Source organism: Pogoniulus pusillus, chromosome 2, assembly GCF_015220805.1.
Source record: "Pogoniulus pusillus isolate bPogPus1 chromosome 2, bPogPus1.pri, whole genome shotgun sequence".
Classification (NCBI taxonomy): Eukaryota; Metazoa; Chordata; class Aves; order Piciformes; family Lybiidae; genus Pogoniulus; species Pogoniulus pusillus.
In genome coordinates this window covers 20,842,481-20,869,975 of record NC_087265.1, presented here as the reverse complement: position 1 = coordinate 20,869,975, position 27,495 = coordinate 20,842,481, and the positions used below count along the sequence as shown (strand labels likewise).

The following is a 27,495-nucleotide window of genomic DNA, read 5'->3' as shown; positions in this document are numbered from 1 at the left end:
GTTCCTCCCCAGCCCTCAGTAGGCTTCCTTCAGATACTGGAAGGCCACATCAAGGTCTCCCTCAAAGTATTCTCTTCTCCAGGCTGAAGGGACCCAACTCTTATAGCCTGTCTCACAAGGGGAGGTGCTCCAGCCCTCTGAGCATTACTCTCAATAACAAAACCCCCATCTTCCAAAGGAAACGCAGGTAAGTTTCAGGAGTCAGCATGCAGTGACTTTTAGTGCTAGTATCTATTTCTGATCCCCCAGAAACAAAGGATGGATTTTAGGGAAAGTTGTAAAAAGCTTGGTTTAGTTATTTTGCTTTCTTGTGTGGTTAACAGCAAAGGGTTAGAGAGGTGATGAAGCTGATGAGTACTGAGTAGTCACAGTACACTTGTGAGAGTGACAGGCTGATACTTACTTGTCTGTAACTCTGCACATCTGCATTCTTTGGTGATAAACTGCCCAGTTTGAGGATAACACCAGTGACTGAGCTATCTCTCCTCAAAGGTTTTGCTAACAGAAAAAATCCCCTCCAGACTTTTGAAGATAAAATTAGATGATGCATGTCTGTGTGCGGCAGACAATTCCACCCTCCTATCTAACCTGGATCATGGGAAGCTATCGATATCAGGAATCTACTGCTCCCCTTCCATTTGTCCTAACTGTTTATCACCAAGCACATGGCAGGCAAGATTGTGCTTAGGAAAACTGAAACATTCCTTTCTGATCTGGAAATCTTGTGGTAAATGAGAGCCTGGGGAATACACCACCTCTAAAGATTATGCATAGATATGTGTGTGTGTGTGTACTTGGAAATCTGACAAATTTCATAGTCACGTTTTAGATCACGCATCCCTGGAAGACATCAGCCTTAGGAAAATGAGGACATTGTATATCATTTTCATTATTTTCCAGAGGTGTTTTCTGATTTGAAATCAAATCTATGCAGAGTTGTTTGTTTTGTTTTGTTTTTTTATATATAGAGGGGGTGGAGCTGGAAACATCCACTAATTCATTAGCAAGGGAAGAGGCAGAGGGAGAAGGTTGTCTCTGGCACAGATAATACTGTTGATGCCCCAGAGTCATTCTATTTGCTCCTCTCTTAGTGCTGCAGGTTACAAGCAGATCCTGTTTCCTCTTCCAGCTTCTGCCAGAGTTTTGAGGTTGGAAATAGCCAGGTGTTACTTGCAAAATCTCAGCTGATGCCAGCCTTACATAACCATATGTGTGTTAGCTTTAATTAATACAAATGAGGTTCAACAAAGACAAGTGCAGAGTCCTGCACCTGGAGAGGAGTCATAAACTGCACCAGGACAGGCTGGGAGGTGATCTGCTGGAGAGCAGCCCTGTGGAGAGGACCTGGGAGTGCTGGTGGATAACAAGTTACTATGGGACAGCAATGTGCCCTGGTGGCCAAACAAGGCCAATGGGATCCTGGGGTGCACTAAGAAGAGTGTGTCTGGAGATCAAGGCAGATTCTCCTCCCACCCTACTTTGCCACGGTGATAGCCTATCTTGAGTACTGCATTTAGTTTTGGGCTCCCCAGTTTAAGAGGGACATGGATCTTCTGGAAAGGGTTCAGCAGAGGGCTGCGAGGATGGTTAGGGGACTGGAGCACTCCCTTATGAGGAGAGGCTGAAGGACCTGGGGCTGCTTAGTCTGGAGAAGAGAAGACTGAGAGGGGACTAAATAAATATTCATAAATATCTGAGAGCTGGAGGTCAGGACTGGGGGGACAGGCTCTGCTCACTTGCTCCCTATTGATGGGACAAGAAGCAATGGATGTAGGCTGCAGCACAGGAGGTTCCACCTCACAGAGGAAGAACTTTACTGTAAGGGTGACAGAGCATTGGCACAGGCTCTCCTGAGAGGCTGTGGAATCTCCTCTGGAGACTTTCATGGCTGTTGGATGTGTTCCAGTGTGACCTGAGCTAGATTGTATGGTTCTGCTCTGGGCAGAGGGAGTTGGACTCGATGATCTCTTTGGGTCACATCCAACTCTGACATCCTGTGATCCTGTAACAGTGTTCAAGAGAAAGAAAGGAAGGGATTACTATCAGGTTTTTTGTTGCCTGGACTGGTCAATGAACCACACTGATACGAATCTGTTAGTCATGCCCCAGTTACGTGTAATGTGTTTCAAACCTAGTTTTAATCAGGAACGAGCAGGAAAATGGGGAGAAGCCTGGCTTCATAATGCTTGGGAAAGCATGCTGGTAGGTCAGTGACAGAAACGATGCAAGCTGTCAAAGGCAATCTCTTCAGAGTTGAAAGTTCATCCTGTGGGTAGGGGGGAAGCAATAACAAAGTGTTTTTTCCCAAGCTAGCAGGCACTGTGAAAGCTCCATTGCTCTGATGTTTTCCAGGGTAGGTTTTTTGGTTGGGGAAAAGCATAGGTCACAGCTGCTGTCACTGTTGCAAGTTGTATTTGTTGGTTAGAAGTCATCATTTGTGAAAACTCACAGAACTGGCAATTAATGGAATGGTCATGTCCATTAATCATAGAATTATACAATCATAGAATGGTTTAGGTTGGAAGGGACTGCAAAGACATCTAGTTCCAACCCTTCCCACAGAACAGGTCACTCAAGGCCTCATCCAATCTAGTCTTGAACACCTCCAGGGAGGGAGCAGCCACAAACCTCCCTGGGCAACCCTGTGCCAGTGTCTCACCACCCTCACTGGAAAGAACTTCTTTGCAATATCTAGTTTAAATCTCCCCTCTGCCAGTTTAAACCCATTACTTCTCATCCTGTCATTACAAGACCTAGTAAATAGTCCTTCCACAGTCCTCCTGTAGGCTTCCTTCAGATACTGGAATGTTACTACAAGGTCTCCTCAAAGCCTTCTCTTCTTCAAAACCCAAACCCCAAATTTGGAAAAGATAGACTAGAATCTTTTCTGATTCAACATGAAAATGTTTAGCTCATTCTCTCTGCCACAGCTTGGTAGATTATAGTAGCACAATTTCACTGTGGTTTAGAGTTCATAAAACTGTATGTCCACAGTTTAAAGATGTTCTGATTTTGGTTTCTGGAAGCTGATAGCCAACCCAAAATGAAACAAAAATTCTAGTGTCACCATTTTACCTGCTGCAATAGTCCACCAGTCTACTTCTCTAACACATGTGTGATAGAATATCCTGTACAGGAGGAGAGCTGGCCACAGACATCATTCCTTCTCCAGGAGTGATGCAAGCAGTGTTGTTTGCTTCTGTGCCTTCAGGTCAGGCTTATTAAAGGAAGTGTGGGTGAGTGAAGAAGAATGCTGCAGCCCTTGACCCTTAGCATGCTGTCCAACTCCATCTCAGGAGAGCCAGAGGATTCCTCTTAAGAGAAGGCTCTTCAGGGCTGTGCTACACGCAGTGATGTAACCTCTGTCACAGAGATGCCATGTGATGATTGCCACAGTTGGCTTCCCATGGCCTTGCTGCTGCTAGGTATAGGAACCAATGCTCTGGTTTAGTTACTGCTGCAGGACAATTACTCCTCTGTGGATTTTCTTTCCTCTCTTTGTTTTTCTTTCTTTTCTTTCTCAATGTATTTGTGAAGCTTTATTTTCTCTCCTCTCTATGGCTCCCATGGTAAGAGCTACTCTGTCTTTGCAAAAAAAAAAACCTGTAAGGAATTCCTACAGAATTTCCTGATCTTTCTCCTTTCAGGACAGTCAGGCAGTGTGTCCTTAAGGGAAATAAGACTCCCATATTTATGTGTAGGGAGCATGCCACTACTATTTCTCACATTGCTTTGAAACTTTCTGACAGTTTCAAAGGAGGATTAACTCTCAAGTTGCTCCTGACTGTGGTTAATGAACTGATAATCTCCACAGGCAGCAGAAAAAGTACACATTACAGAAGTCAGAATGTCTCTTCTATTTGTGTAGGGAAGATAGCGAGGTGTGCTTATCCCACCTGGCTGACAGGTTGGACTGGATGATCATGGAGGTCTCTTCCAACCTGCTTGATTCTATGATTCTGTGATACCTTAAGTGCTGGAAGGGTCCAAGGATGAATGAGTGCCACCAGTGTCTGTAAAACAATACATCTTTCATGCAGAGCCATGGTAAATGATCTTTTTCCTTCCTATTTTCCAGAAGTCATTATTTATCCTCACCTTTTATTTCATACAAAAGGTTCTCTCCATTTTGCTTCGAGAAAACCAAACCTGTTTCCAAGCTGGGGGTTTATTTATTTATTTTCCCTTCAGAGGCAACCTTCCTGTCTTTGAATTTGCAAAATGGAAGCCTCTGCCTGTTCCGTGTCAAACCGACAATGGAAAACATGATATAACCCCCTCCAACAACAAGCGCTTGTTGGCTTTAGTTTGGATAAACTTCAGCTCTGGGACTTCTGGCTTTGTTTAGTGGAAGTACAGCAGAAGAGATTCCTTTCACATTAGCTAAGAGACTGCATCCATTTTCCCTCATTTATGTCAAACCCTTCATTTAAACATAACTATCAGAATGAGAATGAAAATGAGGCCTCCTTTAACCACGGCTGTGCATTGTTGTCTTGCTTTGGGTCACGCAAGTACTGCATGAGGAGATTGAATCATCAAATCATAGAATGGCTTAGGTTGGAAGGGATCTCAAAGATCATTTAGTTGCAACCCCCCAACCATAGGCAGGGACACCTCCCACTAGAACAGGTCACTCAAGGCCTCATCCAACCTGGCCTTGAACACCTCCAGGGAGGGAGCAGCCACAACCTCCCTGGGCAACCTGTGCCAGTGTCTCACCACCCTCATGGGAAAGTTCTTCCTGACATCCAATTTAGATCTACTTTCTTCTAGTTTAAACCCATTACTCCTTGTACTGTCTTACAAAACCTTGTGAATAGTGCCCCCCCCCCCCCAGCCCTCCTGTAGGCTGCCTTCAGATACTGGACAGCCACTACAAGGTCTCCTCAAAGCCTTCTCTTCTCCAGGCTGAATAGTACCATCTCTTGTAGTCTGTCCTCATATGAGAGCTGCTGCAGCTCTCTGAGCATCTTGGTGGCCTCCTCTGGACTCGCTCCAACAGTTCCATGTCCTTCTTGCGCTGCGTGCTCCAGATGCCTGGCAGGGAGGAGAAAGCATGCACAGGACATTGCACAGGAAGACTGTGATGATAATAGAAAGATACACATTGGAGGGCTGAATGTGTTTTGTTATCTTGAAAGACTATGCCTTTTCTCACAGCTTAAGGGACACACAAAGGACTTTCAGGACACGGAGGATGTGACTTGTAGATTTAAGGCTTAAGCTGAGTTTGTACCAGAGTAGCCTGCAGCATAACACGCAGACACAGAAGACCCATCCCTTTCTGCTGATGGTTTTCTGCTTTCAGTCCCTGTGCATCCCACCCTGGAGGGCAGCACAGACTTCCTTTCATATGCCAAACTTCTATGGGCTGCTATGGTGGCTTCAGGCACTGCTTTTTGCCCACAAAGACCAGCAAAATCACAGGAGTGTCCTGTGCATGCTTGCAGCAGTGGATATGAAAGGATGATCTGTGTCTGGAAACTGGTGGTCCTTGGAAAACTCTGGACATAATTAGTCCCCACTAAAATTGCCCACAATTCACACCCACTACACCCAGCCCGTGCACTAGGAGGCTGGCTGCTGTGAACGTCTATTTGATTCTATTCTTTCCCTTTGCACTTCTTCTCTTTTCCTTCTTTGTGTTTTCTTTTAGGAAGGGAGGCAAGAGCAGACCTGCAGCTCCTTTTTCAAACAGAAACAGTTGCTTACCCAAACACTGCAAATGGAAAATATGGGAATGGTTGCTCCTTGCCCCTTTGATGTTCAGTGTAGTAGCCATGCTGAGCATCAAAGGAGAATGAGCTGCATCCCCCATGCTTTCCCTCAGCTATAAGCAAGGAAAATAGAACTGCCATTATCTTGGGAAACACTCCTGTGCTCGTGAGAGTCTCTTTTAAGAAAAGCTAAATAATTTCCCCCCCCTGTGTTTGGCTTTAAATCTACTGTGTGGTGTTTGCTTGTCTTCCTACAGAGCAGCAGTTGTTCTGTGCCAGCTGTTTAAGAGAAGAATGTCCCAGTGAAAGCAAACAATAGGCTGTGCAGTGGGGATTGCAAACCTTTGAAAAGAGTAATTGAAATCTGCTCAGACATTTCCAAGAGTCCTTGCACAACATTCTAAGCTTGTTGGTGGCTTAGTGTTTGCCAGGGTGGTCTTCTTTGTAGATCCCTCTTTTTTTGTAGGAACAGAGAAACATAAATATGGGGGGGAGGGGAAGAAAAAGAAAAGAAGAGAGACATTCAAGTCCAACTGATTCTTTTCCTGTTAGAGCAGCTGAAGAAAGAAGGAGCACTGTAAATTTCCTTCAATGAGGAATTAAAAAGACAAAAAGGTACAGAGCCTCTTCATTTATCAGGTGTTCTCTGGCTCAGGCTCTTCCACTCATACCTTTTAAGGACTCTGGTGGAGCTGGCTGTGTCTGCTGAAGATGTTCTGCTATGCAGAGCTGTTTATCCTCACTCCATGCCAGCAAGCACGGTTGCTACACAGAGCAGGGAGAGTTAAACGTGTGCCAGGCTTCAGACAGCCACTTCAGCAGCAGTGCTTCTGACCTCTGATATTAACATCATATATTAAAACGTCAGCTCTGTGCCTGCAGGCTCTTCACCACACCAAGAGTGTGGATTTTCACCTGACAAGGCAGTTAAGAAGGAAGACCCTTAGGTCCTCAATGCTTGCAAAACAGGCTTAGAACTTGATACTTAAAAGTGGCTCCAAAATTAGGAAAGTTGTCCTTGGTACCCTGAGAAAACTCTGGCAATGCTCACTTGAGTAGTCTTAGGGAGCTGACAATAAGAACGTTGTACAGAGGGTACAAATAGCCATTTAATAGCCTCTATGAGGCAGACTAAGAAGAATTTCAAATGCTGCCATCTGTGTCCAACAAACTGTCCAAAACTGCTGCGGGGTGAATTAGCCCAAACTGGAGTGAATGAATGCAAACTGTTCTGCAGATGAAGCTGGGTTAACAATGCTCCATGCATTCAGAATCTCACTCGCTGACCTTCTAAATTACAAATACCTTTAGTTTACTGGCAGCCAAGGGTAGGATTCTTTCTTTAGACAACACGCCAGAGTGCTTTAATCCATCTCTGGAATATGAAATACAAACCAAACCCTTCGTTTAATTCCAGCTCCTGAAATTACAGGGAAATAAAAGAAATTGTGTAGTGTAGAATTTGCCCCCCTGCTGCTTTACTCCTCTCTGATGTAAATGCACTATGGCCGTGGAGTTGCATGTATTGGGGCTGGCTTTGTCCAACCTATCTGCAAATACAAACGATAGTACCATATGTACTACACTGCATTGTAACATTTCCCATCTGTTTCAGTCTCGGGAGACAAGCACTGAATCAAGCTGACTTCTTCCAAGGCAAACCACGGGAACAGCCTTGCATGAAACTGTTAGCCCTCTCTCCCTGAGCTGAGGGGAAAGAGAAGATCACATCCCACTTGAAATTTGAATCACTCGTTACAAAGTGGTTTAATTTCAAAGTTAGGCAATAACACTCCTCCCCAATCTTTTTTTGTTTTTCCCTTTTATCTTGCAAGAAGCCTGAAGTATCCTGAATTAAGTAGTTGTAGTTCAGTGTTTTACACTGGGTATGTAGAACAAGGTGCACCAATTCTGCTTTAAAGCCCTGACACATGGCACTGTTGGGACAAATTCAGACAGAAAAATGATCTGAGGGTTTCAGCACCTCTGCTACAAGGACAGGCTAAGAGAGTTGGGGTTGTTCAGGATGGAGAGGGCTCCAGGAAGTCCTTATTGTGGCCTTTCAGTATTTATAGGGGGCCTTTAAGAAAGATGGAGACAGGCTTTTTAGCATGGCCTGTTGTGACAGGACAAGGGGTGATGGTGTGAAACTGAAAGAGAGATTTAAATGAGATACAAGGAAGACTTTTCTTTTTAGGCTGAGATTGGTGAAACATTGGCCTAGGTTGCCCAGAGAGGTGGTAGAAGCCCCATCCCTGGAAACATTCCATGTGAGGTTGGACAGGACTCTGAGCAGCCTGCTCTAGCTGAAGGTGTCCCTGCTTTCACCACAGGAGGGCTGGACAAGATGACTTTTAAGGGTCTTTCCAACCTTAAGGTTCTGTGAATGATCAACTTCCAATGGTTTCTTTTCCCTTAGTAACTCAGAAGCTAAATCCCACTTGTGTGATGCTTTGGCTTTGTCAGGCTGGTTGTACAGTCTGGGAAACCCTCCTCCACACAATGAGTTTTCCAGTTTTTCTTTATTCTCTCCAGGGGAGACCTACTGCAAGAAACGTTGTGAAAAAAAAATCCTTCACTGCTAGAGACTCTTCCTGGTGCTATCTAAAATCAGAAAGACAGCAGCCTTTCTATGAGATATCCCTTGGGTGGAGGTGATTTGCTCTTCTAAAGAAATATGTTAGGCCAGCTCCTTGGGGAATAAAATTGGAAGTGTTTGTGTGTTGAAGTGTTCAAAATTAAGATCCCCTTCACATTTGGGCTCTGACTGTACAGGTCCTCATTGAAAATCCAAGGAGTGGGCAAGGATGTATAATTAAAGAAACTAATAAATCCATAAAAATCATCAGTAATCCTATCAGACCTTGAATTTATTTCACTTTCTGCTTGGTTTAAGACACAAGCCTTTGTGCCATTTGGCATCAGTTACTCTAAAGACAAGAAGCTCATTAAAATCAGATTACTGCAGAGGAGGGAGAATTTATGCCAGTGCTAAAACTAAATAGCCACAAATAAAGTGATTGCAGCCTGCTGCTTGTTTTTAGAGTTGACACCAAGTGGCACAAAAAGTGATGTACCAAAACATATTGCAGTGTGAGAAGAGAGGGGATGGAAAAAAATCTCATAGGCATTTTAAAGGAGTGACTGAAAAATTACATAATGGTCCCTCTAAAAGACATTGAATACATTGAAATAAGATTAAAATCTTGTTTGCTATATGTCTTGATCTTACTTGTACTAAAAGGTTTGATCACTGAGGAACTGAAGACCTTCAGTATAGAAAAATTAGATATTTATGTTCTTTAGACCTGATCAAACCCCAGTAAAATCAAAGTAAGTTCTGATCAGGCAGCATTCACCCTTAGTAAGAAATGAATGATACAATAATGTACAGATTACAGCAAGAGAAGTTTATCCCTATTGAAAAGACAGAAATGTCAATACAATTGAGTTGAATCACAGAATCATTTCTGTTGGAAAAAAATTTTAGATGTAGGATATTTGGAAGAATTCCTTACCAAAAGTGTGGCCAGACACTGGAAACGGCTGCCCAGGGAGGTGGTGGAGTCACCATCCCTGGAGGTGTTCAAAAAAGCTGTAGTCAGGGCACATCAGAACATGGTTTACTGAGTCTGGTTGGTGCTGGGTTGCAGTTGAACTTGATGATCTTAGAGGTCTTTTCCAGCCTTAGTGATTCTAGGATTCTGCAAGATCATCAAGTCCAACCGTTATATAACTCTACCAAGTCTGTACTAAACTGTGCCACTCAGCACCACATCTATGCATCTTTTAAACATCTCAGTGGATAATGACACAAGAACCGCCCTGGGGAGCCCAGTGCAGTGTATTTGATCATCCTTTTGGTGAAAAGGTTTCTTCTAATATCCAAACTAAACTTCCACTGGCACGACTTGAAGCCTTTTCCTCTCACCCTATCACTTATTACTATGTAGAAGAGATCAACACCCCCACCTTGCTACAACCTCTTTCAGAGAAAGAAGTCTACCTTCACAAAAGAACTTCGAAGAGAAAATATCAGAGTGGCATTTCAGTACAGATGGCCACTCAGGAATGTCTTCCTCCTTCCCTCCTGAGCCATAACGTTGTCTAGGAACAGCTAACAACAGAAGGAGTATAAGCCAACCATCAGATGTTTTGCTCAAAATGACTTTCTTAAGTTCAGAAACAGGTAAAACAATTCCCTGGGCAGCTCCCTAAAGGAAGCAAACTGATACATAGCAGTCTGCTCTATCCTGCCCCTGTTATGTTGGTCTGAAGGTGATCAGAGGTCTGGAGCAGCTCTGCTATGAGGACAGGCCATAAGAGTTGGGTCTCTTCAGCCTGGAGAAGAGAAGGCTTTGAGGAGACCCTAGAGTAGCCTTCCAGTATCTGAAGGGGGCCTGTATGAGGGCTGGGAAGGGACTATTGACAAGGTTTTGTAAAGACAGGACCAGGAGTAAAGGGTTAAACTGGCAGAGGTGAGATTTAAACTAGATATTAGGAAGAAGCTCTTTCCAGTGAGGGTGGTGAGACACTGGCACAGGTTGCCCAGGGAGGTTGTGGCTGCTCCCTCCCTGGAGGTGTTCAAGGGCAGGTTGGATGAGGCCTTGATTGACCTGTTCTAGTGAGGATGTCCCTGCCTCTGGCAGGAGGTTGGAACTAGATGATCTTTGCAGTCCCTTCCAACCTAGACCCTTCTATGACTCTGTGAAACAACAGTTCTGCCAAAGACAATCCCCACCAATGAAACAAACAAGGAAAACCTTGGGCTTTGTTTTCCTGTTAGCAGCTTAGAAAGGAGAAGCCTCATCTGCCATTGTTTTCGTGTTGGACACCAGCTGAAGCCAGTGGGGCCGTTGTGCAACAATATCCCTGATGGGTTATCTCTGATCCTTCTTTCAAAGCAACACTTATGTGGCAGGGTGACCTTTAGAAGCTGCATGAAGAACATCATTCAAGGATGTCAACACGCGTGCCTGAAGAGAACAAGTTGTGGAAGGCCAATGTGGAGACAGAACAATGTGACAGATTCATCCACTTTAGAGCATGCTACCTTTGAAAAGAAGATTTGCCCTTTGAAGATAAAGGGGGGAAAATGGTTCTTTACATAAACCAGGCTTTGAAAGATTAGGGAAATGCCAATCATCTGGACGGAAAATAGGGGCACTTTGTGTCTTCCTTGGTAGCAAATTTGCCATGAGGATATATTTTAATCTGGATGTGTGTAAAAAACCTCTAAACTGCAGCAAGCTTGCAGCTCTTGGTGCTTACAAAGATGAGTGGAGGGAACAAGCAATGAAATGCGAATCACCCTGCCAGTGCAGGCCTGGGTGGTTGGGTTTGAGAGCCTTTGCCTGAGAACTTAAACTGAAAGGAAGGAGATTTAAGCTACATGTTAAGAAAAGGTTCTTTCCTGAGGGTGGTGAAACACTGGAACAGGTCCCCAGGGAGGTTGTGGCTGCTCCCTCCCTGAAGGTGTTGCAGGTCAGGTTGGATGAGGCCTTGAGCGACCTGTTCTAGTGGGAGGTGTCCCTGCCTATGGCAGGGGGTTGGAACTAGGTGACCTTTGAGGTCCCTTCCAACCTAAACCATTCTATGATTCCATGATTCTGTGAACCCAGCTTCTCCTCTCCTATACATTGCCAGCGAACAAGTGAGTGTCTCCTTTGCACCATACCTCTGCCAGAGCAGTGCAGTGCTGGTTAACCAACATCCTTTCATGCTGCTCACTCTTCCTTTGCTCTTAGCAAAGAGGAAGACACCTGGGGCTGGGGCAGTGGCAGCACTATTCAAACACCAACTTTTTTGGCAGGTGAGCATCCCCAAAAGTAAGAAGGCTTTGGTTTCACTCCGAAAGCACAGGAAGTAGCTATCCTTTTGGGTGTGAGACTTGGGAAATCTGTGAACCACTCATTCAGAGGCAATTCTTGCTCCTATAGGACATGGAACAGGGTAGGGGTTTAAAGATAGGCCTGCTTCTTCTTTATTTAGGTTGGAAGGGATCTCAAAGAACATCCAGTTCCAACTCCCTGCCATAGGCAGGGACACCTCCCACTAGAACAGGTCAATCAAGGCCTCATCCAACCTGGCCTTGAACACCTCCAGGGAGGGAGCAGCCACAACCTCCCTGGGCAACCTGTGCCAGTGTCTCACCACCCTCACTGCAAAGAACTTCTTCCTAACATCTAGTTTAAATCTCCCTTCTGCCAGTTTAACCCTTTACTCCTCGTCCTGTCATTACAAGACCTCGTAAGTAGTCCCTCTCCAGCCCTCCTGTAGCCCCCCTTCAGATACTGGAAGGCCACTCCAAGGTCTCCTCAAAGCCTTCTCTTCTCCAGGTTACAGAGCCCAAACTCTCATAGCCTGGTTCATAGGAGAGCCACTTCAGCCCTCTGAGCACCTTCATGGCCTCCTCTGGACTTGCTATAACAGTTCTGGTTGGTTTTTCAAAGCCTGCATTTAAGTGATTTATCATTTGAGATTTTGTTGCTATAACCCCCATGGCTTAGTGAACAAGCCTTACAAAATAAAGTCCTAGCACTTTTCAGATGGAAAATGTATATGATGTGTAACTGTGCTCACGCTGGCACAGATATCCTCATTCCCTGTGAAATTAATTCAGTCAATTAGCTGCTTAAGACAGTTCCAGATGAAAGAATGTCTGTCAGCTGGGGCTGAGTTTGAAGAACAGCTCTTGGAAACTCGAGAGCAGTGCAAGAAGGTTTTGCAGGGTTGGTCCCTGATGCTTCAGCAGGAAGTCAGTGGAATGAAGCTGGTGCAGACCAGAGCCATCCTTAGCTACACTGCAGCAAAATGCCACCACTATAGGAAGGACCTAAAGGAGAGAGCCCTGTACTATGACAGTATTACTCTTCTCCAACTTAGTATAGTAGTTTGGATGCATCTAGAATTTGTGGACCTTGAAGTTTTAAACAAAACCAGACCACCAGCTCTTCTTAAACCGTTTCTTTCCTTGCATTTCCACCTTTTCCTTGACCTCTGTCAAACAGACACTATTCCAGACTTTTTTGAACACTTAGCTGAGAGGGCAGAGGTGGACAAACCAGGCCATTCTGGCCCAGCAAGCCAATTAGTTCATTCTGAGTGCCTGGTTTGTTTCCATTACTGATCACTGGATGGAATGAGTATGTTTGATTCTTGGATAAACATCATCGTAATACCAGACAGGGAGCCCAAACCATTTGCTTCGAGGTAGACTCCATGGCATTCTTTTCTGCTCAGGACATGGAAAGCAGAAAGGCTGCAGACACTGGGGTGGATTCCTCCTCCTGCTCCAATGACAGCATTCCCATTGCAAATGAACCATGCATCTCCTTTCCACTTTGCCCTCTGCTTCAGCCGTGTTTGAACTAGCATTGGAGCACACAGTAAGTTGATGTTCCTACTGCAGAAGGAATTCAAAAGCACTTTTGGAAGTAGCTGCCCTGTAAAGTGAATTACCAAAGCCCCCATCAGAGAAAGAAAGCTTTGTACAATTGAACATCCATGGAAAGCAACAGAAAGAGCCTTCTTCTCTTCAGCAGCTTTTAGATCTACCCAGAGGCAAGGCCTCCTTCAGTATAGTGCTGTCACCTCTACCAGACTCGCTTTCAGTAACAGCAAAACTTGTTTGCTTTACTTGTATTTCTGAGCAGATCCTCACGGATCAGAGGTTCTCAGCTTTGCTTCCCAAGCTCTCCTCAGGAGGCTGCTGGAGGGTCGTGAGTCACTCTGTGGACGATCGCCCTTTCTGAGGCTGAACCAGACAAGTTCAAGATGTTCTCTAATTTCTAACCACTGAGTCACATCTTTGCAACTGGGATCTGTGAGTCTGCTCCTAATGCAATAGCTGGACATTTGCTTTGTTCAAAGTGGAAAAGCCTGTGGTTTTGGAGGATACAGTTAGGAGATTTTTTCCCTTTGCTGTACAAATATAGTCAAGTCATGATCACAGCACTTGCACAGATACAAAGCCAAAAGCAACTACAAAACAGGTCAGCTTCTCAGGTCATCATGCTACATAACAAACTCCCCTTCACCTCACTGGGTTGGGTTAATGCCCCATATGACAGATGTCATACAGCCTACCACAACCATATTTATTCTCCCCAGTACATATCTGGGCTCTTTCATGTTTTCCAAGACTGAATGGTGATTTTTCCTTTCAGCTTTCCCTGTTGGTCTGTCCACACAGAGCTGCTAGTCTGCTTAGAAAATGGGAAATCACTCAAAACCAGCATATAACAGACACTGCCATATAACAGACACTGCCTTTTAGTCTTTGCATTTTTTTTTTTTATTAGGCTGGCCTTGGGAAATGCTACTCACAGCAAAATCTTTAAGAATATGACTGCTCAGACTACAGCATCAATGTAGAGGTCTTTAGGCTTTCAAATACTAAACTTCAGTGCTTCGTGCAACCGATCGGAGGCTAACGCAGCTACCAGCAAACCACTGCAACAGCTGCCAACAGAGTGCAGTGTTGTGTAGCCACCATATTTAGGATTTGGGGAAGAAGAAGGTGATTGTGCATCACAGATGGATACTGCTTTTAATATTAGTCTAATGCATCAATAAGGAATCAATAAGAAGAGCTGGCTAAGGCGAGCATGTGAGTGTTTTACCACAAGTCTAGACTCAGGCAAGGCAGCTTCTTTTACAGGCTCGTTATTGCTATGCATTACTTGCCAGTGCTTTAGCACAAATCAGCTTTCCAAAGGGTTTTGGAGCTAACAGTCAATCTTTATGAGCAATGCAAAACGCATTATGTCATAACACAGATCTACATCCGAGCACGGAGGGGGTGTCTTCAACAGACTAAGTCTTCCCAGATGTAAGTTTCCTTTGGAAACCTATTTGATATTTTCATTCTGCCAAAGGCCACAGCGATTTTTATCCCAGCTTATTTCTTAATTCATTTAACAACGTCCAGAAAGTTAGAAGCATGTTTGAATGTCGTTAAACCCGCGCAGCCTCGGGTTTTTTCGGTCTCGTCTTGCTGTTAGATGATGCCATCTACTGTAGAATAACCAGATGGCAACCTCGTGGGAGGGCAGAGAAATCCTGCTTCGCTTCCTCCACTGCAAAATTCTCTCTCTCTTAATGTTCTGTGATTTTCGTCCACATTGTTGACCAAAAAACCCAAAGCAGTAAGGTATTCTTGGTGAGGAAAAACTGGTTGTGGAGAAACGTCTCTGTGTCAAAAAAGAGAAGTTGTCTTCCCAATAGGACCTTTCCCAACCAACGGTGAAAAATTATGTGTCTGTGTGTGGGTGAAATCCCATTTCTTTTTCCCGTCTGAACCATCCTCTTCCCTATAAGGCAGCAGGAGCACAACTCAATGAAAATGAAGTAAAGCTGAAGGGAAATAAAAAAGGACATATCAAAACGGGTATGAATTTCCTCGTGAATAATTTTGTTGCTTAAAGGCACAGTTAAAAAAATAGATTGTGGGTTTGAGAGGATGAGAAAGTGGTACAGAGAGCTGAGGATCTCAGTGTTTCAAGAAATCAAATCACATCTTGTGAGTGCAGAAGGGTTTGTGCACTGTGCATTGCTTTGTACGTGTGTGCAGTACATACAAGAGTGCACTGTAACCGTTTTAAGCTACTTAGATCTGTGTCATCGTATTTTTATTTCATAATTAGGAGCAGATTATGTTTTGCCCTAAACTAAACTAAATAAACAAATAAAATCACCTCTTCCTTTCCTGGTGTTTTAAAATTTAGGAGGATGTTTTAACCTGTGGAGCTAAGGAGTGCTCCAGTGGAGCGACAGCTGAGTTCATTGCTGTCAGGCAAAGTGAATCTGTGCCCACCTACTCTCATTTGAGGCAGACAACAAGCTCTAACCTCCCCAGCAGCTCTGGTGGTGTTCTGCTTCCCACAGGATACTGCTTTCCAGGTCTTGCCATGTACAGTGAGCCACCTGCACTCTGAGTGAGTCAGCTTTTGCCATTTTATAATTCAGGTGTTGTTGCCAGTTCTTAAAGGGATTGAAAAGAAAATTTTATTCATAAGACTGCTCTTCTGATTTTTTAAAATGCATCCCAGCCTTCTTGTTTGTCAGGAAACATTTGTCATTGCTCCTGTCAAGTAATGCTTGTCAACTTCCATTTCCCCTCCAAGCTCCTACAGTGGCATTCTAGGCTTTTTAAAGGAGGAGCATGTTTCCCACAGAAAGATAGCAACTTAGTTAAGCAGAGAATCAGCTTATTTACCTGGGACCCACTGAGTGGACTCTGCAGGCTGAGAGCTGGGAAACCAAGCAATATTTGGAGAAGTTAAATCTCTCTTGGCAGACTAAGGAAGGATGTCTAGATCCTCTTCAGGGATTGTGCTTGTTAGGTGGTGTCCTTTGAAGAAGCATCCTCTCATGCTGTGACCCTGTGCCATACTGGGTGTGAGAAAGTTGCTGTGTTGAAAAAGAAACAGTTCTTCTCCAACTCTCCAGGGCTCGATCTGAAGTTTCTGGTGAGACTCAAAGGTGGAGAAGTGAAGGAAAAATGAAAAAGTGAATTCCTAAGTGAAAGGAAATAGAAGAGGGGGATTAATTTTCATATGCCCCTGAAAAGTTTCAGATTTTAAGGTTTTTGGTGGTGGTGGTGTGTGTGTTGCTCAAGGAGCTTTGCTCAATAACCAGGCAAATAAAAAATAAATGTTGGCTTGAAATGTAATCAAAAGTTCTCTTGAGGCATTTTGTGTCTTCTTGTTCTAATCAAGCCAGAGGTCAAACTCAGCTTTTAACCATAAGCACTGTCAGCCTTGGTGAGTCAAAGTTTGCTTCCTTCATAATTGAAGTGCAGAAATAGCACAGGTTGGTGTGCACAGGCAGCCTGGAGTGGGGTTGGAACTGGGTAGAGAAATCTGTCCCACAGAACCATAGAATCATGGAACGGTCTGAGTTGAAAGGGACTTTTGAAGGTCATCTAGTCCAAGCCCCTCTTTGGTAAGCAGGGGTGTCCTCAACTAGATCATACAATGTCCTGCTCTGAGATCCACAGTATGGATCAGTGAACTGGGAGGTCTTGGTTGTATTCTTCTTAGAGCTCACCTTTCAAACTATTAAACATTGGAATAAACTCCCAGAGGAGGTGGTGGATTCTTCCACATTAGACAGTTTCATGGGCCAGACTGACAGGGTGCTGGAGCAGCTCATTTCAGCTATATTCTTACCCTGAAAGGTTAGAAAAGGTGATCCTTGAGATCTTTTCCAGCCCATCAATCTGTGAATTTCATGGGTGACGCAGAGGAAAATTCAGGTTAGCATGGATGAGGACATGCAACTCAGTGAGATGCTGGGAAGGGAGCAGATCCTGGACAACTAAGCTGAGCTGAGTAGATGACAATAAAGAAGATGAGCTGTTCAGGTAGAAAATACAGAAGAATTCAGGAAAAACACAGACAATTTCTGTGTTATGGAAAAGATAAAACCAATTAGAGGAAAAATAGCCTGAAGAAGAGGCATAAGAAAGGAAATGAGTCGAAGTGTGCACCATGCCAAACATGGGTATGAGTATGGAAACAGATACTCACAAATACAGAGGGAAAGGAAAAGAAAGAATATGAAGACAACAAAGAGAGCAATGTGCTACCAATGGTAGTGGAAAAGGGACAAAACGGGTGAAGGATGGCACATGTGTCTGCTAGCGACAGATGGGGTACATCTGTCTCAGAGAGGCAGAAAGATCCTGACACATGAGCTGGCTGGGCTTGTTGAAAGGGCTTTAAACTAGGCTGAAAGGGGGGGGGGGGGGGAGGTTTAAACACAACAGTACTAGAGCAAACTGAAGGAGGCTGAGGGTGGTAGGCCAGAGATAGGAGTAAAACCAGCAGCCCAGCTGAAGTGTATGTACACCAGTGCATGCAGTACAGGTAACTAACAAGAGGAGCTGGAAGCCTTGGTACAAAAGGAAAACTACATTGATGTCACCATCACAGAAACGTGGTGGGGTGACTCACACAATTGAAGTGCTGTAGTCAATGGCTACAGATTCTTCAGGAGAGACAGGCAGGGGAGAAGGGGTGGAGGAGTGGCTCTGTATATTAGGGGTGCTCTGGATGACATGGAAGAAGAGATTAAGGATGATCAAGTTGAGTGTCTATGGGTAAGAATTAGGGGGAAGGCAAACAACACTGACATCCTGGTTGGACTCTGTTACAGAGCACCCAACCAGGAAGAAGAGGTTGCTTTATTACTCTTTAAGCAGCTGGAGACTGCCTCAAGATCACCTGCCCTTGTTCTTGTGGGTGACTTTAACCTGCCAGACATCTGCTAGGAATTTTAACACTGCAGAGAAGAAGCAGTCTAGAAGGTTCCTAGAGTGTATGGAGGACAATTTCTTATCCCAGCTGTTATGTGAGCCTACCAGGGGCGCAGCCCTACTTGACCTGCTGCTCACAAATAGAGAAGGGCTGGTGGAGATCAGAGGCTGCCTGTGGTCCAGTGACCATGAAATCAGAGAGTTTTCAATATATGGTGAAACCAGGAGGGGCAGCAACAAAACCTCCATGCTGGACTTCCAAAGGGCAGACTTCAACTTATTTAAGGAAGTAACTCAGAAAGTTCCTTGGGAACTTAAAAGCAAAGGGGTCCAGAAAGGTTGGACCTGCTTCAAGAAAGAACTCTTGAAGGCACAGGAACAGGCTGTGCCAGTGTGCCAGAAGATGAGCTGACAAGAAAGGCAGCCAGACAGGATGGACAAGGAGCTGCTGAAGGAATTGAAGAGAAAAAAAGAGGGTGCATCACATGCAGAAAAAAGGGGATGTTTCCCAAGAAGAGTTCAAGGATGTTGCTAGGTCCTGTAGAAGAAAAAATTGGAGAGATAAAAGCCCATTTAGAACTTAAGTTGACCACTACTGCTAAGGAGAATATAACATGTTTCTATAAATATATTAATGGCAACAGAAGGGCCAAGAACAGCCTGCACTCCTTATTAGCTGCAGAGGGGAATATAGTAACAAAAGATGAGGAAAAGGCAGAAGTACTTAACACCTTCTTTGTCTCAATCTTCAATAGTGGGACAGGCTGTCTCCAGCACAACTGGCCTCCTGAGCTGGTAGATCAGTGTAGTCCCCCTGTAATCCAGGAGGAAGAAGTAAGGGACCTGCTGAGCCACTTGGATCCACACAAGTCCATGGGATTGGATGGGATCCATCCTAGGGTGATGAGAGAGCTGGCAGATGAGCTGGCCAAGCCACTATCCATCATTTGTCAACAGTCCTGGCTCATTGGAGAGGTCCCCAGAGCCTGGAAGCTGCCAATGTGATACCCATTCACAAGAAGGGCCTGAGGGAGAAACTGGGAAATTCCAGACCTGTCAGCCTGACCTCAGTGCCAGGCAAGGTGATGGAACAGGTCATCTTGAGTGCCAGCACACAGCACCTACAGGATGACCAAGGGATCAGGCCCAGCCAGCACAGGTTTAGGAAGGACAGGTCTTGCCTGAGCAAGCTGAGCTCCTTTTATGATCAGGTTACCTGCCTGGTGAATGCAGGGAAGGCTGTGAGTGTAGGGGACACAGTCACAAGCTGTGCCGGGGAAGGTTTGGCTGGATGTTAGGAGGAAGTTCTTCACAGAGAGAGTGAATTGGAATGGGCAGCCATTGGAATGGGCTGCCCAGGAAGGTGGTGGAGTTGCCATCCCTGGAGGTGTTCAAAAAAAGACTGGATGGGGCACTTAGTGCCATGGTCTAGTTGATTGGATAGGGCTGGGTAATAGGTTGGACTGGATGATCTTGGATGACTCTTCCAACCTGGTTGATTCTATGATTCTATGAAAAGGAACTGCATAACTGCACTATACATTTGGGCTCAGTCTCATGATGTATATTTATGACCATTACATTTCAATGTCATTCAGAATTCTCTGTCTGGAGCCAGTGGTCATTTTCCTATCAAAGCTTTGAATTACAGCTTTTGGCAGGTTTTTTTTCCTGTTTGAAGGATGATGTGCAGTAGGTGACTTATTCTGAAGCTGAAGTTTTAAGGACAACACAGGCACACACATAGCTCTTTCTCTTTTAGTGTTTGTGGATGGAATTATTTTGATTTGTTCATAGGGAAGAAAAAAAACTCATCAGATTCGGTTAGTCCAGACCTTCATTGATACTCGTATTTGCAATCACAGAAACACCCAGGTTGGAAAAGACCCTCAGGATCACCAAGTCCAATCTACAACCCTACTCTACAAGACTCATCTGAAACCATTCAAACAACCCTGAAACAGATCCAGGGTTGGTGACTCCACTACCTCCCCAGGCAGCTCATTCCAGTGCCTGATCACTCAGTGAAAAATGTTTTCCTAATGCCCAATCTAAACCTACCCAGTTGTAGCTTGAGGCCATCCCTCCTTGTTCTGTCTCCAACTACCTCTGAGAAGAGACCAGCAGCAGCCCTTCCACAATGTCCTTTCAGGTAGCTGTAGAGAGCAATGAGGTCTCCCCTCAGGCTCCTCTTTTTCACACTAACCAGCCCCAGCTCCCTCAGTCACTCTGCTTAAGGTTTATTCTCCAGGCCCTTCCCCAGCTTCGTTGCCTCCCTCTGGACCCACTCCAGCACCTCCACATCTCTCCAGTATTGAGGTGCCCAAAGATGAACACAATCCTTGAGGCATGGCCTCACCAGAGCCGAGTTCAATGGGACAATCAGCTCCCTACTCCTGCTGGACACAGCATTTTTAATCCAAGCCAGGATGCCATTGGCCTTCTTGGCTGCCTGGGCACACTGCTGGCTCATATTCAGCTGCCTGTCTGTTACAACCCCCAGGTCCCTTTCTGCCAGGCAGCTCTCCAGCCACACTGCCCCAAGCCTGTAGCATTGCTTGGGGTTATTGTGACCCAAGTGCAAGACTTGGCATTTGGTCTTGTTGAAACTCATCCCATTAATGCTGGCCCATTGATCCAGCCTATCCAAGTCCCACTGAAGAGCTGAGGCTTCTGATTTCATCTGTGAAAGTTACAAGGAGTTTAGCTAACTTTGTAGTGTGGTTTTCATAATGGTTTCCTTTAAAATCTGATTCCATTATTCCAGACCTTCATTGATACTCATATTTGCAATCTGAGGCTTCTGATTCAGTCTGTGAAAAGTTACAGGCTGTTTAATTAGCTTTGCAGTGTGATTTTCATAATGGTTTCTTTAATATCTAGGCTTTATGGGTCTTGTTTCTCTCCAAAAACACAACCTCCACATTAATGTTTGAGGTTGGCTTTTGTCAGTCTCTTCCAAGTCATTAACTACAACAAATCCAATCAGTAGGATACTGGAAATACAGACATTTGTAACATGTAAGCAGGGCAGAGGACACATTAATTGCAAACCATTCTGGCAATTAATGTGAGCATTTCTTTAGATTTACTGCATAAGCTGGCTTTCAAAAGAGCCACTTTGAAGAACCCTTGGTGCTATCTATTAATGCAAGCTGCTAGTGACAAGAGTTTGTGCTGGACGGATGGGTTATTCCCCATCCACATGTGACCGCTCGCATTGGCACACAGGAGGCAAATGCCACACTTGTTTGAGAGGATTGGAATGGTTCCTTACGAGCTGCAGCAGAGAATTCTGTTGATAATTACACAGTAAAGCGGTCTGACACTAGAATTACTTGAGACAGAAGATTATCACAGATTTAATTGGGCTTTGAATCAGCTCCAGGAGGCTTCCATTGATGTCTATTTATAGATTCAGAGCAGACTCTGCCAGTAATGTAAGAGATCCTCTCAGTGTCTGAGGAGAAGCACTGAGCCTTTTAGCCTTTTACTGCACACACATAAACTACATTACAGTAGAAAACAAAGCAGACTCTCCAGCAGCTTCCACTCTCTATCTCTGGTGAGTCCAAAAGAGAAGAGACTGAGGGGTGACCTCATTCTACGTTATAAAGGTGTGAAAGGCAGTGTGAAGAGGACAGAGCCAGGCTCTGCTCAGTGACAGCTGATGATAGCACAAGGGGCAATGGGTGCAAGCTGGAGCAGAGGAGGTTCCACAGGAGCATAAAGAAAAACTTTTTCACTGTGGGGGTGACAGAGCATTGGAACAGGCTGCCCAGAGAGGTTGAGGAGATATTCAAAACCTGCCTGGATGCCTTCTTGTGTGATCTCCTCTAGGTGATCCTGCTTTGACAGGGGGGTTGGACTGGATGATCTTTCAAGGACCCTTCCAACCCCTAACATTCTGTGATTCTGTGAGTGCCTGAAACTCTTTTTTTTGCATTTGTGTATACCGAGTTCCACAGATAACTTCTTAAGTAGTTTAATTTCTTAATATAGAGTTGGCTAGGAACAAAGCACAAGACTGAGAGGGAGGAGATCTGACATCCATACCTGTTTGTCTACCTGACACCTTGTGTGAACACAGATATCCCATTTAAAGCCCAAGAGACACTCAGAACTCTCTCCTGGATGTGGTCCTGTGTGACCTGCCCTAGGTGATCCTGCTCTGTCAGAGAGGTTGGACTAGATGATCTTTTGAGATCCCCTCCAGCCTTTACCAACCTGTGATTCTGTGACTCTTGAGCACTGCTTTGTGTTTCTTTGCAGTGGCAGGATGTACCCATCTGGGGCAGGTGTACGCCGACAGGGACGTTTGGAAACCGGAGCCATGCCAAATCTGTGTGTGCGACTCGGGAGCCGTCCTCTGCGATGACATCATCTGCGATGACCAGGAGCTGGACTGTCCCAACCCAGAGATTCCCTTTGGAGAGTGCTGTCCAGTTTGCCCACAAACCACCCCACAGCCTACAAGAGTAAGTTTGCCCTGTGCTGTTAGTTTGGCACTGCTGTCTCCTTGATCCATGTCAACCTCAGCTCATTTTCTTTTCATGGAATCTTAGAACCATTTATGCTGTAAAAGCTCTTTAAGACCATCAGGTCCAACTCAACACTACCATGTCCCTCCACACATCTGCCTGGGATAGTGACTCAAACACTACTTTTATTTTTCCAACAATTTTCTTTTGAATCCAAAACTTGTCATCTTCTAACTCTAGAGAAATGCTTAAGGTGGGTAAATGTTGCCAAATAACAAATAAATAAATTAATAAACTGGCTTGAACTTTCCTAGAGGTTTATTTTTTTTTTTTTTTTTTACTAAATTCATTAATATTTCTGTATATTTCTATAAGGCTCTGGAGAGACCTTACAGAGCTTGTATCAGATAACTGGCGCTAGGTCTTATAAAGTTCTTGTTAGTACTTCGAGGTATGCAAGTGAAAACATGAAGTCACTCAACCCAGTTTTATACAGACATCAGGCACAGATAAATAGTAGAAAGGGATAGAGAGCAAGGATTAGCCACAGTAGTTTCATTTCACGGAGCTCATTTTTTGACTGCCTGTTCAATCTATATCCATGAAACTAATGCAGACATGGAGTTACTTAGGCAATTTTCACAGCATTTGTTGCCAACTGAAGGCTGCACCATCACAGAGCAAATTCCCTTTTTCCAGAATTATTGCTGACTTATTACCCTCTAAAGGAAAGGTAATTCAAGACCTACATCTCTGGTTTATCATCATCTTATTCATAGAATCAACACTATCTAACCCAGTTGCAGTGGTTTAAGCATGGCAAAATCAGGATGATCAGAGGGAAAACAGGATGATCAGAGGGCTGGAGCACTTCTGTGAGGAGAGACTGAGGGAGTTGGGGCTGTTCAGTCTGGAGAGGAGAAGGCTCTGAGGTGACATTATTGTGATGTTTCAGTATCTTAAGGGGGCCTACAAGAAAGCTGGGGAGGGATTTTTTAGGAGGTCAGGTAGTGATAGGACTAGAGGCAATGGAACAAAGCCAGAAATGGCTATATTCAGACTGGATGTTAGGAAGAAGTTCTTCACCATGAGGGTGGTGAGACCCTGGTGGTGGAATCCCCATCTGCAGAGCTGTTGAAGGCCAGGCTGGATGAGGCTCTAGACAGCCTGATCTAGTGTGAGGTGTCCCTGCCCATGGCAGGGAGATTGGAATGAGATGATCCTTGTGGTCCCTTCCAGCCCTGACTGATTCTATGATTCTAAAATCAAGAATATTAGTGCATGCCAAGTCTCCTGCCTAAACTGCTTCAGTGAGTGAGCAGATATGCTGAGCTCTACGCTTATCTAAGCATTACCTCCTGCTTTAAGGTCTATGAGATTCTGTCAAAGTGCAGAGATTTCCATAGGCACACAGAAATTCTTATCCAGAAGATAAAAGAAAAGAGTGAAATGTGTATCTAGGAAAGAAAGGGAGAAAGATGTATTTCTGCAGCTCTAGAATATACCTTCTTAAGCATGAAGTGTTATATTCAGACATCTCACCTAGTGTTAGCTTCATTGACCTGCTTTTGGGGTGTAAGCAAGAGGTACCGACAAGTACACTGGGGATTTAAGCCCAGCTCCCTCTCTCGTTAAGCCCAGGGACTATTTTATGAGTTGATATGGCTCCTGATAGTAAAGAATATGTGGATTACTTCCTCTGTTTATAGAACTTTAATCAGCATACTAGAAGCTGTCCTGCTGACCTTGGGTGCTGTCTAGGGAAATGCCACCTTGAAAGACCCAAAAGATAAGTCTGGTGAGGGCACTGGAGGGAAAGTCTCATGAGGAGAGACTGAGGGAGCTGGAGTTCTGCTGAGTTCAGCCTGAAGAAGAGGAGGCTTAGAAGGGATCTTATCATTCTCTACAACTGCCTAAAAGGAAGTTGTATTCAGGTGGAGGTCAGGCTCTTCTCCCAGGCAACTTGTGACAGGACAAGAGGACATGGCCTGAAGCTGTGCCAGGAGAGGATTAGCTTGGATGTTAGGAAGCACTTCCTCACAGCAAGGGTGATTAGACACTGGAATGGACTGCCCAGAGAGGTGGTGGAGTCACCATCCCTGGAGGTGTTTAAGAAAAGATTGGATGTGTCACTTGGTAACATGGTTTAGCTGATGTGGTTGTGTTAGGTCATAGGCTGGATTTGATGATCTCAGAGGTCTTTTCCAGCCTCAATGATTCTGTGATAATATCAGCTGAATATTCTTTGCTACCACTAGCAGCTGAACTTTTAATTGTGAATCCAGATAAAAACATACAACTGAATTGTTAATTGAAAAAGAAATAAATTGGAGGAGTAGCTCTGAGAAATTGAAGTTATCTACTTTGTCACGATTAACACTCTGGGTTGAGAAGTCAACTGGCATGTACAGATTGCCACAGTGGAAAGCTGTAATGGCAAAGCTGCAATAGCAAAGCTCTCCTGCATTCATCACTACCATGGTTTTCCCTACAGGAAAGGTGTAGCTTAATTGACAGCCTGTAAAGATGCAGATGAGCTGGCCAATGGCCTGACAGCTTTTCATAGAATCAACCAGGCTGGACGAGACCTCCAAGATCACCCAGTCCAAGCTATCACCCAGCCCTAGCCAATCAACTAGACCATGGCACTAAGTCTTTTCCCGAACACCTCCAGAGACAGCGACTCCACCACCTCCCTGGGCAGCCCATTCCAATGCCAATCACTCTCTCTGTCAAGAACTTCCTTCTAACATCCAGCCTAGACCTCCCCTGGCACAACTTGAGACTGTGTCCCCTTGTTCTGTTGCTGGTTGCCTGGCAGAAGAGACCAACCCCCACCTGGCTACAACCTCCCTTCAGGTAGCTGTAGAGAGCAATGAGGTCTGCCCTGAGCCTCCTCTTCTCCAGGCTAAACCTCAGATCCCTCAGCCTCTCCTCACAGGGCTGTGCTCCAGGCCCCTCACCAGTTTCGTTGACTTTCTCTGGACACATTCCAGTACCTCAACATCTCTCTTGAATTGAGTGGCCCAGAACTGGACACAGGACTCAAGGTGTTGCCAACACTTTTAAGTATACTGAAAAAGAACAAGTGGAATTCATCTGATAAAACTACTTTCCAATGTTTCCTGAGTTTATATATATACATATATATATGTATGTTCAGGTTTGGGGGTTATTTTATTGTCTTTCTTAATTTCATTATTTTCCCTTTTGTTGCTTTTTCTTTTTTCTAGTCTCCTGACCCACTTGTCCGAGGCCCCAAAGGAGACCCTGTAAGTGCAACATTTTTTGGTTTGGGGTTTGTTTTTTTTTTTAATTTCCAAGGAACTTACCAGAATCAAGAGCCCATTCCTGTGTTGTTGAACATCCCACTCAAGCTGCTGAGATATCCAGCCTTGACTGATGTCTGCACTGCCTGAAAGGACTGTGCCATGTAGTTATTTTGAAGTAGACCCTTAAGCTTCAACAAAACTCTCAAAGAAAGCAGAGAAAACAGAGAGAATTTAGCCCAAAGTGCATTACAATCATTGTTTTTTGATGTATTTCTTCCCAGCAGGAAAATTAAACAATCCATGGACTCTTGTAGCACATTTAGTATTAAATTCAGATACAGGAACTGACCTGTAAAGTATTTCTAATGTATGCAATATTTCTAGGCTCTAGCAATTAAGAAGTGTTTCCATGTGTGAATTTCATCACCTATCTCTGTCATTCCTGAATGTTCAGCTGTGACTTTAATTATGTCCAACAGAGAATATTTCCCACTGCAACCACACAGATTTTGTCATGAATGGAAGGGTTTATCCTGCAGTGCCCTTGCAGCTGGAGGCAAGTGCCAGCATCTGTATCTACTCCTTTTGTGTCTTTGCAGGGTTCTCCTGGGATCCCAGGCAGAAACGGTCTCCCTGGCCCACCAGGACAGCCAGGGAGTCCTGGAGCTCCTGGACCCCCTGGGATCTGCCAGTCGTGTCCCAGTATAAACGGAGGTGTAAGTCATCATTAAGTTCAGCTTCTACTCTGTTGCTCATACACATATGAAGCAATACTGCAGGACACTCTACTCTTGCATCTTCACACCTATTTTGCTTTCAGTGACATCTGTCTCTCATTTGTGCCTCTTAAAAACACAGATGAGTGGTAGGGGTGGTTCTGTTGTTGTTTTGGGGGGTTGTTGTAACAGTATGGGCAAGATCTATTCCAAAACTAGTATTGTTTATCAATTTTGATCTTTAGCAGTCTAGCCACAGACCATAATTTTTAATAATAATAGGTTTGTTTCACAGAGAGAAGTAAACAGGGAATCCAGAACACTTAAAAAAATAGCTAGCAATAATATAACCAACATTAACTATTTAGGAGAGAATCTTGTGGCCAATACGCCGCTCATCCTTGAGGGAGACCCGAGGGGCTCCTTTCTGCTAAGGTAGAAGGCACAACAGAATTGAGTTATAGAGAGGCTTATGAGTATTTACTCACAAAGTATTATCCCTGGATTCCTGGGGCTAACTAGTTTCCAGACCGTACCCAAACACTTGAGGTGTTCTGTCGGTGACTTGGTAGCCATTGAGAGGCTTCTAGATCTTCCCAGGCTCAAACAGGGTGCTAGGAAAAAGGCAGACAATCTCTGACTTGAACCTGGTTCCTCTTAGACTCCAGATTTGGCACGAAGATTTGCAGAGGTACAAGCAGGATCTCTTGCAGATGTGCAGAGAACATGATGTTGGTGGCACTCCTTGACATGTCGTGAGGCACTTAATGCCTTCTGGCAAACTTGAAGCACTTAAGTTTTCAGGTAGTTCAAGCCCAAAACATCAGGGCTAAGCTGGTCTGAAACACGAGACAGAGTAGAACACACCGAGGCAGAGCAGAACACATTGCCCAAGCCAATGAGGCAAAGGACACTGTCTGAGCAGAGCACTGACTGCTTGCAACTTAGCTCCATTTATGCTATTTGCCCGAGTGCAGTGGCTCCTTTGGCCACAGAGATTCTCCAATCAGAATGGCACTTTGCCAAACTCACCATATTAAAGAA

At 44.6% G+C, this 27,495-nt stretch overlaps 1 protein-coding gene across 1 annotated transcript in view; it reads left to right on the top strand.

The window, feature by feature from the left end:
- Nucleotides 1-27,495, top strand: part of COL3A1 (collagen type III alpha 1 chain) — a 73,053-nt gene that overhangs the window by 4,126 nt on the left and 41,432 nt on the right. Inside the window, exons 2-4 of the mRNA XM_064158034.1 lie at nucleotides 22,255-22,460; nucleotides 25,697-25,735; nucleotides 26,335-26,451. Of these exons, the coding sequence (XP_064014104.1) occupies nucleotides 22,255-22,460; nucleotides 25,697-25,735; nucleotides 26,335-26,451 (362 nt within the window). The remainder of the gene's footprint in view (nucleotides 1-22,254; nucleotides 22,461-25,696; nucleotides 25,736-26,334; nucleotides 26,452-27,495) is intronic.